Source organism: Myodes glareolus, chromosome 10 (assembly GCF_982192425.1).
Source record: "Myodes glareolus chromosome 10, mMyoGla1.1, whole genome shotgun sequence".
Lineage (NCBI taxonomy): Eukaryota > Metazoa > Chordata > Mammalia > Rodentia > Cricetidae > Myodes > Myodes glareolus.
The window spans coordinates 23,664,149-23,675,981 of NC_142035.1; the positions used below are offsets into that span (position 1 = coordinate 23,664,149).

Consider the following 11,833-nt stretch of genomic DNA (forward strand, 5'->3'; position numbering starts at 1 on the left):
TTGACAACTCCATAATATAAAAGCTATTTTATGTATATTTTATTTTTTGCTCTGGGTTTTTGGAACTAGGGTCTCATGCAACCCAGGCTGGCTTCAAACCCTCTATGTAGCCACGTCTAGCCCTGAACTCCTGGTCTATTTGCCTCTACCTCCTGAGTTGCTGCTGTTTAATTTTTTGTTTGCTTTTTGGTGACAGCAATTTTAAATAACTATTTGGTCTCCCCAAATAGAACGAAAACCCTATAATATTAGATTTAACAAACCTTATTGTTTTTTAAATTTCAATTTGAAAATAAATTATTTTGACTAACATGACCAATTTCTCTTTTCATCTGTCACAGCCCAGTGTTGGACTCCCTGAACAAGGCAGTATCTTATTAAAGGAAAGAGTAGTTGACTAGGAGTAAAACTATCTGGAGATTAGTCTCTGTTTTATCTTCAAATTGGTATATAACCCTGAGGGAAATCACTTTCCCTCTCCAGCTAATCTTAGATCTGCTAATCTATAGAGAAAGTTGACCTATGTGGACTCTAACAGTCACATACAGTTCTAAAAATAATATCATTCCATAAACATTTATTATGTGCCAAGCTGAAGGAAAAGGCCAAATTCTTCCTTGTGGCGGTTTTATTTTAGCTAACTATAGTATGCTCTTAGCTGCAGCGTGCTCTTAAGAGTGCTATTTTCCTTGTGGATTACTTCAGTGCATATATATGTTCCAAGACAAGAAAGGAACTGCAAATGTGGTATGCTAATAATACTACATTCTTTAAATGACACTATTTGAGCTGAGAAGAAAGCGATACAAAAAGAAAGTATGCCAGATATAATGACTCATGCTTGTAATCTCAGTATCCGGGCTGAGGCAGGAGAATTACCATGAGTTTGATACCAAACTGGGTCACATAATGAATTCCACAATAGCCTGGACTACATAGTAAAGGCCCTCTTGCAATACATACATACATACATACATACATACATACATACACACACATATATGTGTATATATACACACACGCATACACACACACACACACACATATATATATATACACACATACATACATACATATATCACAAGCCTGGGCTCAAATACTAGCACTACCAGAAAAAAAATCACTAAAAATTTTATTTTTTAAAGCATCAATAAAAAAATAAATAAAGGTGGACCCTAACACAGAAAACTTGGGGGAGAGAAAGAAGGTTCTAGAATATACATGTACGAAATTTTGGGACATTCTGATTACAAGATTAAAACAAATAGTACAAGGAGAGGCAATTGATGACTCCAGAGAAAACAAAAACTCTGTACAAGAAATGCAAAAGCCAGGACATAGCTTCATCGGCGGAACACTTTTCCTGCCTGTACAAGTCCTCAGCGTAAACTGGGCATGGTAGTACAGGTCTACGATCCAGTCGTTGGTAGAGAGAGACAGAGGTAGAGGATCACAATTTCATAGCCATCCTCAGCTATATAGTTACTGAGGCTAGCCTGAGCTATATGAGACCCTAGAGAAAAAGTCATGTTAATACATTTACTATACTACTCTTATAAAGACTGTGGTTTGAATTTAATTATTCAAAAATTATGTTTAGTGAAAGGGAGAAGTTAGAAGGGTGTTCGAGATTTAAATTCTCATTTATAATAAAAGGAAGCCAATCTCTTCTTTTAAAATGGCTAGAATGGGGGCTGGAGAGATGGCTCAGAGGTTAAGAGCACTGACTGTTCTTCCAGAGGTTCTGAATTCAATTCCCAGCAACCCACATGGTGGCTCACAGCCATCTGTAATGAGATCTGGTACCCTCTTCTGGCCTGCAAGCATACATGCAGACAGAACACTGTATACATAATAAATAAATCTAAAAAAAGAAAGAAAGAAAGAAAGAAAGAAAGAAAGGAAGGAAGGAAGAAAGAAAGAAGGAAGGAAGGAAGGAAAAAGGAAGGAAGGAAGGAGGGAGGGATCTGCTCCTGGAAAGTTGACCTCTAAAAAAAGACTAGAATGGGGCAGGGTGTGTAGCTCAATGGTAGAGCAGTTGCTTAGTATGTGCAATGCACAAAAGAAAAGAAAGAGAAGAAAGAGGAAGCAGTGTAAGAATATTTATAAATATGGGCTCAACAAGGGGAAGCAGCTATATATCTAGCATACTTGCACTTTATCTTATTATAACAAATGCAGTCCATTTACAGTTTACTATAAGCATAAAAGAATTGAAAATTAATTGTCCAGTTGATATCACCTTATTTAATAACACCTAATACAAGGCTGAATATCCAATTTTTTTTTACAATTTTATATTATTAAGTGTGTGTGTGGCAGAGAGAGAGAGAGAGAGAGAGAGAGAGAGAGAGAGAGAGAGAGAGAGAGAGGCAGAGGCAGAGAAAGACAGAGAGTGCAGGTAGGTACCTGTGGCATCTACAAGAGGGCATCGGATTCCCTGGAGCTGGAATTATAGGTGGTTTAAACTGCCCAGTGTGGGTTCTGGGAACTAAACTTGGGTCTTCTCCAAGAGCAGTATGCTTTCTTAATCACTGAGCCATCTCTCTCCAGTACCCAGTATCTTTAAAAATTCTTGTTGAACAACTGATCATGTAAAAGCCAAATAATACTGTCTTACCACAAAGTTATAGAATTTTGCATTGGAAGTAACTTTGTAGATTACATAATGCAGTGCTTCCCAAATTGGTGTTTCACTGAACACTGTTTCTTAGAAAGAGTATTAACATACATTGTGGATTCAACACAGACAAGTTTGAGGGGGTAGCTGTGTGAAGGTAGATCTGGGAGGAAACAGGGGGAGGATGGAATTGAATATTATTGTAAGAAAGGATCAACAAATTAACAAAACATCTAATTTAAAAATAAATCTTGCCAGGTTGCTGGGTAGTTGTGGTACACACCTTTAATTCCTTCACTCAGGAGGCAGAGGCAGGTAGATCTCTGATTTTGAGGCCAGCCTGGTCTATATTGTTAGTTGCAGTTCATCCAGAACTACACTGAGAAACTATCTTGAAAAACCAAAAGGAAAAAGAAAGGAAGAAATCTTGCCAGGCATAGTGGTTTTTGTTGTTACTGTGAGCAACAAATAAGGTATTTCTTAAACTCCTAAACATAGTATCTAACCCTTAACTCAATAAAAGGTAATGATAACAATGATAGAGCTGGTGAAACCCTAACACTCATTTTTTGTTCCAAAGCAAGAATGAAAAAAAAAAAAAACAAACAAAAGCAACCTAGTCCCTTTCTCTTCTATATACTCACTCTCCTAACCTCCAACCATAAACCAAGAACAGGAGGGCCACTTGATTTTATGGTGACTCTGTTACCAGAGGTTATGTGATCTAAAGAAACTAATTTCCTTGATGCATTATTCCTTACTGAAATACCAAATCACTGATTCTTTGCTTACTCTTCTTGGGTGATGTAAGGATCAAGTAAGTTGATGGAATTTACAGTACTTTGTTACAGTCCAGTGTGGATGGCAAACAACTCTAATTCCATCGGCTAACAGGCTAAGGCGGGAGGGTTGTTACAAGTTCACTGCCAGTATTCATTACATAGCAAATACCAAACCAACCAGAATTTCACAGATGGACTCTGTCTCAAAAAAATCTGGAGGTAGGAATTGGGGGTAGCAAGATAGATCAACATGTCAAGGGCATTTGTCCCCAAGCCTGAAGATCTGAGTTCAAATCCCTTGGACCCACAGTGTGGATGAGAGAACCAACTCCTGAAAGCTGTCCTCTGACCTTAACATGCCACCCACATTGATTAATTAATTTAAAATTTTTTCAATTTAAAAATAAAGTGCGCTGTGAATTATGAAACTCTATATAAACATGATATTTCTATCTGTCACAGACTATAAATATTTTTACCAGTAAAAAGCAACTTTATCGCCAAGTTTTTTCTCGTGGACATTTCGATCCAGCACATTGTAGCAGATGTTGGTAGTTGCTCCTTTCATCCACTCAGTGAATATTTTCCCTTTGGTCACATCGAAGTTGTACTGGAGGAATGGGCCAGGGCATGGGGTTTTCCAATAAAATTCCTTGGCAATGTTTCCCCAAAACTCTGCAACAAAAGAGATGCCCACATATCACTAGGTATCTCAACCATATTTATCACCAGATGGGTTACTAGCATATGCACAGGACCAAGTTACAATCATCCTGTCCCAGGACTCAGTATCTGTCTTATCTAATTGTCTGTTATTCTCCTGCCTACAGTCTATTCCCGAATCTCAATTCAGATTGTTCCTTCTATACACAAAGCTGTCTATCTGAGTGTAGTAGCACACACTTATTATGCTCCAGGCACTTGGGTGGAGGCAGAATTATCAGGAGTTCCAAGACTAGCCTTAACATAGGGAGTTTAAACCCAGGCTTATCTCCAGTACACACACACACACACACACACACACACACACACACACACACACACACACTCGAAAGTATCATATCCGTGCAGTACCTAACATAATGACCAGTACCCAGGAGGCAATCAATAATTAAGAAATTCTTTACCCATGTAGTCTTCCACGGTCATCTCTTAGTTTGTTCATTCTCTCTTAGCAATTATTTATTGCTATTTGCACAGGTGCTCCTGCGTGTCAGGTGTTACTTAAAGCTATTTTTATGTGTTATTTATATGTATTATTTAATTTAGCCCTTACTACATCCCTAAGAGGCATGCATTATTTTGTTTCTTATTTTATAGATTTGAAAATCAAGGCTTGGAGACATTAAACAGTTTGCCTAAGACTTCACAGGTTACTAAATCAAGATTTGAATTTCCTTGAGAAGACATGTTTGCTAACTTTCCAAAGACAGGCATATACTTTACTTCTGTGCCAAAAGAAAGTGACTATTTTGGTATGAGAGAAAACCAAGGGCTTATGTTTTGAGAAATTATTTCAGACCGAAAATAAAGAAACTTATCAGCAGGAACTAATTCATAATTTAGTATATTGGAACAAGACAATAAAATCAAAAGCTAAACCACCCATCAGTCTATTAAGGAAACAAAAATGAAATCAACTCAAGGTGCTATAGTATACCTATAAAACTAACAAAGATTTTTTTTTTAATTTAATTCTATGCTTTCACCACATGAGATCTGAGGAGAATCTGACACTTTTATACAGTAACAGCACTATAAGAATTGTCTGGCAAGTTATGAAACTTTTTTGAACCTTTGTTTGCTAACTCAATTTTGGAAATATATTCCAAGAAAATAATCCAAAGGAAAGAAGGCATTACTAAAAAGGTCTCTGTAGCAACACCACAAAGTGAGACTAGAGGGGGTACAGTGATGTGGGTCTGTAATCCCAGCACTTGGAAGGGAGAGCCAGAGGCAGGTACAGTGATGTGGGTCTGTAATCCCAGCACTTGGAAGGGAGAGCCAGAGAATCAGGAGTTCAAGGCCAGCCTCAACAGAAAATTTGAGGCCAGTTTGGGCCACCTGAAACCCTGATTTTAAAAAATCATAAATAATAAAACCAGGGCTGGAGAAATAGCTCGACTCACAAGGTGCTTGCCACACACGCGTGAAGATCGGGCATAGGGGCTCTCGGTTGTCAATTTAGTGTTTTGAGGGCAGAGACAGGTGGGTTTCTGGGCTTGCTGTGACGCCCAAGGCTGTCCTCTAGTCCACACACATGCACACCTTAAACCCAAAAGCCCAACAATCAAAAACTGGTAAAAACTAGTAGTATAAATTGCAATATTAATAAAATACTGAATAGTCATTTTAAAAAGTGAAAACTGACATTTAGTGATCATATGTAAAGATGGAAGATGAAACTATTTAGGACTGGACTAATTTAATTTAATCACTATGACATAAATTTATGAAGTATATATATATTATATTAATTTTATAGGTGAGAAAACTGAAGTTCAGGTGGGGTTTAGTTAAGTAAATAGGCACAGAAGGGATTGGGCAAAACCAAAGACATGGAAAGGGACTTTTGTGCAGCCAGGATATCAAGAAGATCTATCTAGAATGAAGAATGTAATAGAGAATGGTAGAGATAAGATTGAAGAGGTGATGACCCAGAGGCTTGGAAAGAAAAACTGAATCTTAATTAGGGGAAATAATTTTAAAAAGCCAGGCATGGTAGCATCTGCCTATAACTGCGGCACTCAGGAGGCAGAGGCTGGATCACCACAAGTTTGAGTCAAGACTTGTCTATATCTACATAGTGAGTTGCATGCCAGTCAGGACTATATACCAAGACCCTGTCACAAGAAAGAAAGAGAGAGAGAGAGAGAGAGAGAGAGAGAGAGAGAGAGAGAGAGAGAGGAAGGAAGGAATGAAGAAGGAAGGGAAGGAGGGGGGAAGGAGAGAATAAGGAAGAAGAAAAGAAGGAAAAAAGAAAGAGAGAAAGGAAGGAAAAAAGAAAAAGAAGGAAGGAGAAAGAAAGAACGTTAGTTTTTTACAATGCCATATAAAAGATCATTCCCAGGATATCAATCTAATGATGTTTAGATAAGTCTGCTGGAGCAACTGAAGGTGTTAAGACTAGGGAGGAAGGGACAAATTAGAAAACCGTCTCCTGTGTTCCCGACTTAAAGCATCTATGGAAATTGGTGGTAAGGGTCAGTCTGAGAGAGATTTTAAAGTAGCATTTGACAGAATTCGGTGAAAAGCAGAATTCGGTGAAAAGTCAGAGAAGAACAGCACAATATTCAGAGTATAGTTCTTTAGTCAGGATCCTGTGGGTTTACACCCCAACCGTCAATGACTTGCTTTATGACCTTGTGTAAGGGAATTAGTCTCTCTAGGCTCCTGTTTCTTCCTCTGTAAAATGTGGGTCGTACTCGGGCCAAATCAAACTGAAACACTGCTTAGTAAACAATAAGAGTCCTATAAATTCATAAGGTATAAAAAAGATATCGGAGAAGGCGATGATGCAAGAGGTTTATAGTTTGGGGCAGTGCCACTGACACTACCTCCCAACTGAAAACAGAAAATTAAGGCAAAAGAGAAAGAAAGAAAAAGATAATGGGGAAGAAAGCAGGCTTGGGAGAGAAAACTGGGAAACGTCACTCACAGTCTCGTTTGGTTCAGTGTAAATCTTCAGTGTGTGAGAAATACAAATGGTCTATTATCCTATGAAATCTGGAGCCCGAATATAAGTGAAATACAAGGTATGAGGCTAGATACATAGACTAGAAATTACCCCAGGGAAACAGATGTAACTCATGAAAAAAATACAGAAAGAGAAGGGAAAAGACACCCAAGGACTCAGAGTTGGACACTACTTGTAGCAATGAACGACTTCACACTTGATTTAATAACGATTTTGTATTGCTTAGTATCTGCCTCCTCCACATTGTTGTTGTCAAACAAATCATGACTTATTTAATGGCGGCTGGGCATCAAACGTTCGATAATGGATCCTTTATTACCCATTTTAGTTCTCATAATCTATGAAGCTAGTATTATTATTCCTATCTTGGAGATAAGGAAATTCAAGATAGGTTTTTAAATCTGCCTAAGACTGCAAGAATAGCTTTTTATGCATTTTCTTGAGTGTGATTTGTGTTTACCATGCTGCCCCTCAACCGGAAAGTGGTGGTGGGGTTTTACTGTTGTCTTTTTTTAACAGGGTCTCACTATGTAGCCCTGGTTGTTCTGGAACTACCTATACACACAGGCTAGCCTATGTGTACAAAGACCTGCCTCTTCCTCTTCAGTTCTTCAGATTAAAGGTGTGTGCCACCAGGCCTGATCAGGATGTGGTTTTGCCCCCTGGCCTGACACGTCTTTAAAGTCACAAAATTATCTCTTAGAATCGGTGTTAGTATAACTTAGGTCCAAATTTATTTCTTAAAAAAAAAAACAAAACACTTGACATATTTGCAGCTTTTTCAATCGCATTTTGGGATTGCTGCCATGTTAAATAGATATAGGACCCCAAGAAGGGAGCCAGACTTGGCATTGCCGCTGAGCAAAATGAGATGAGAGCGCTAAAAATCTGAGAAGGGCAACTGTTGAATTGGAGGCAAAGGTTCTCTCTCTTCTGGGCTCTCCTTCCCTCAAGGCGCACGCACCCTTGCTCCTTGGAGTCCTTCTTTTACCTCAGGGACTCTCAAATAGAACTTTTTCCCAACGGAAACCCCTTAGTCTTCCCCAAAGGGTCCTTCCCTCACCGAACCCCGCTTCTCCTCGCAGAACCCGCATCTCCTTGTGAAAACACCCATCTCACAAAACTGCCGAGTCGCCAGAGAGTCCCCTAACTTCTAGGAATCCTCACTTCCCAGACCCCCTCCTTCTTCTCATGGAACGCCATCTCTTCCAATCTCGTTTCCCTCTCTCTCTCTCTCTCTCTCTCTCTCTCTCTCTCTCTCTCTCTCTCTCTCTCTCAGTGAGCCTCCATCTGCTCGGTACGGGAGCTCGGTAAGTGCCCCTCGGAGTCCCGTTGCTCTGCTCACTGGAGCCCCCAAGAGTCGCCCGGGCCCAGCCTCACCCCGCGGCTCCTCCACGGAACGCCGGTGCAGCTCGCGGTAGCGCTGCAAAGAGGAGACGTGCGCCGAGCGTCTGACCTCCGGTGGCGGGGACCAACCCCGCACTCGGCCTTCGGCGCCGGTCTCCTCCCGAGCCCGGCTCCTGCTGTCGCTCTTGCGCCGCTCCTCGGGCAGCCCCATCGCGCCAAGCTCTGCGCACCTTGGCCGCCGTTGCGGTCGCTGTGGGTGCCGGGGCGGGGAAAAACAGGTCGACCCTAGAGGCGGGGCCTGGGGTGGGGGAGGAGCCTGAGGCTGGAGGCCGCTCTTTAAGCATCCAATAGTGGGTAGGGCCGTGCGTGAAGGGGCGGGGTCAACAGAAACCGCTCGGGAAAAGTCGGGGTAGGGGCGGAGCTGACTTGCCGGAAGGGGTGTGACCATAGAGTGAAAGTCGAAGGAATGGTCTGGGAATGACAGGAGAGGGGTGGAGCTTTGGAATGACAGAGGAGGGGCGGGGCCAGAAGTGACAGGCGAGGAGGCGGGTCGTGGAGTGATGGGGTGTAGCCCAGCTGGAAGTGACAGGAGAGGAGGCAGGGCTGTGGAGTGACCAACCTAGGGTCTTGGAGTGACAGGTGGGGGTTGGGTTAGGGCACCGCGCAGCTTGAGACTGAAACGGTGGCTAATGAGAGGCGTTGGGTCATCCGCTGTGCACTCAACCATGATCTGATTGCACAATTCTGTCACTCCACCGAGTTGGATAATCAGGTGGAGCACAGTTCCTTCTTGGGTGACACTCTTCCAAGTCTGCCGCCGAGCAACACCCCTATTTCGTTCTCATGGAAAAATTCCTCCACATCTTTAGAGCACAGTTCCCGGATATGGCCCTTCCTGCCAACTCGGATCATTCTGAATCTCTCCCCCCTCTGAGGACATGTTGTAATTTTCTTTGTCTCCATAAATCTCCACCCTGATCTAAAGCACAAGGCTCTAAAGAAGACAAGGAGGATCCTTCAGATCTTTGTCAAAAAGTATATGTTCTCTTTGCACAAAAGGTAAATTTAGAAAAGGAAAGGAGCCGCACATGTTTTTGCACACATGAGGCAGAGGCAGGAGGGATCTCTGAGTTGGAGGCCAGCCTGATCTACAGCCCAGGACAGCCAGGGCTACACAGAGAAACTCTGTCTAGAAAAAACACAAAAATAAAGGAAGAAAAAAAGGAAGGAAGGAAGGGAGGGAGGGAGGGAGGGAGAAAGAAAGAAAGAAAGAAAAGGAGAAAGGGAAGAAGAAGGGAAAATAAAACTGGGGAACGAAATTTCACAAAGAAAACAGAAGCTAGATCTTGAAAATGCCAAATGCAAAATAAAATAATAAAAATACCAAAGGAATCATTTGCATTCTTTAAGTCACCTAAGTATACTCCCATCTGCCACAAATTGAATTTAGTTATCTCTGGCTTCCCTCTATCCTCTTAACCCAGTAAGACAACCTCTATCTCCTACCTACAGTTATCACCAAGAAGGGGCCACTTCATCTAACAGTTCACAGACTTGCTGTCAAGACTAGGATCTTTAAATATCTAACTACACCAGTGAATCTGAGGTCTGAAGCAGACAGCTCCTGCCTTTTGATCCATACTTAGAGCTTGTGACCCACCTACCCACCTGCTACCTCGATCTTTGTCCAACTGACCATAAGTGTAATATACCCTAAGACAGAAAAATATCTCCTTGTGCTCAGTTATGATTGAGAGCCTACCCGATCCTGAGGGGAGAATCTTGGGGCCCATTAAGTTCATACAAACCTTGTAGAATAGACATAGATCTCAAAGAGGAAACAGCTTCATCAAAGAGATGTCAACTCCTCTGAACAGATACATACTTAATTGAAATTGCATGAACTATGTTAGGAGGCATAGATCTTTCTGGCGGCCTCAAATTCCATGGAAGAGGTCTGCCCCTGCTTACAGGACATGGATGGCATTAATGGGATTGGAAACATAGATTTCCCTCTAGGAGATACAGACTTCACTAACCTTAATGAGAGGGCTCAATCCTCACTGAAGGAGCAGACAACACTCGGGTGACGGATCTCACTTAGTGGGGACAAACTCACTCATGGGAGTAGGAGATCACGGAAACAATGCTCCCTACAGATCTCCCTAATAAGATAAGAGTCTCTCCGTAGGGAAGATGGCACATATAATTTTGCCTATAGGCCTGAAGAGCATCATCGTCTCTGACCCTCACCTCCAGGGCTCAGTTCTAACCCGCACTCCTTCCTAAACCTTTCTCCTGCAGCTCTTCGCTATCTACTGCTGCCCCCTGCTGTCTACAAGTGGCACTGCGGCTCCTGGTGTCCGTAGTAAATACTAAAACAGTTCAAGTCACATTGAGCCTGGAGCTAGGGATTGGGAAAGAAAGGATTATTGTGTATCCACGGCTTCACCAGCCCTATCTCTCTGCCTGTGGGCTGAACAGTAGACGTTTGGAGTCGTAACTTTCAATCTTGAAGCTAGGGTAGCAGTTGCAAGATGGGCTTGGCAGGCACCTTGAGTATAGGCATGTGTTCTCATTCTTCCATTCCCTTTCTTTTTCTTTCTTCTCTTTCCTTTCTTTTTTCTCCTGATGCTGAAGGTCAAACCTTCACACGGACAAACATTCTAGCAGAGAGCTACTTCCTAAGCCCCCGTTCTTACACCTTTATCCTTCCCATTCACCCTTCTGCTCTACCACACCCACACCGTCAGGACTTCTGTTACCTTCGTTCCAGAACCACATCAAGAGCTCTTAAAATGCAGAAGACCATTAAGGTTCCAAAGATTGTGCTCTGGTCTACTGAATTCGTTTCCTGGAGTGGAACCCGAGGGTTTGCTTCTAAAGATCCTAAAGCTGGGGTAAGGGACCGTCTTCCGGGTTTGCTTCTAAAGATCCTAAAGTTGGGGTAAGGGCCTATCTTCCATGCTGACACATCAGAGTGGTTCAGGAGTTTGGGTTTAAAAGAGAAATGTGGGAAATGTCAGGACGCAGAAAAGGACGTGAGCTTGAAAGGGGCTCAAGAGAGTCTGCACATGAAAAAGCAGTCAGGATGGAGTAGGGGTTGGCGCTTTGAAAGGACTCTAAGAGGTAAGGTGAAGTCAAAGTCGTAAGTCTGGGGTGAGTAGTCTGAGCTGGGTAGGAGCGCTAGTCTGAGATCAGAGGAAGATCTCGGTGCCCACAGAGAGGTTTGGGTCCAAGAAGAGAAAAAGTGGAATTTGCGATCAGAAGTCAGTCTGTGGTCCTAGGAGCGTATGGAATCTGAGCGGGACTCAGACTGGAAGAAGGAAAGACCAGGGATTGCATGAGGAGCCCAGAGTAGCATCCTCTTCCCGGCAACCTTCCACT

General features: G+C 42.2%; 1 protein-coding gene across 1 annotated transcript in view; it reads right to left on the reverse strand.

The window, feature by feature from the left end:
* Acss2 (acyl-CoA synthetase short chain family member 2) overlaps positions 1-8,697 on the reverse strand; it is a 42,113-nt gene extending 33,416 nt beyond the window's left edge. Inside the window, exons 1-2 of the mRNA XM_048431556.3 lie at positions 8,480-8,697; positions 3,882-4,077 (exon numbers count right to left, since the gene is read on the reverse strand). Of these exons, the coding sequence (XP_048287513.3) occupies positions 3,882-4,077; positions 8,480-8,657 (374 nt within the window). The 5' untranslated portion in view covers positions 8,658-8,697. The remainder of the gene's footprint in view (positions 1-3,881; positions 4,078-8,479) is intronic.
* Positions 8,698-11,833: the final 3,136 nt, after the last annotated feature.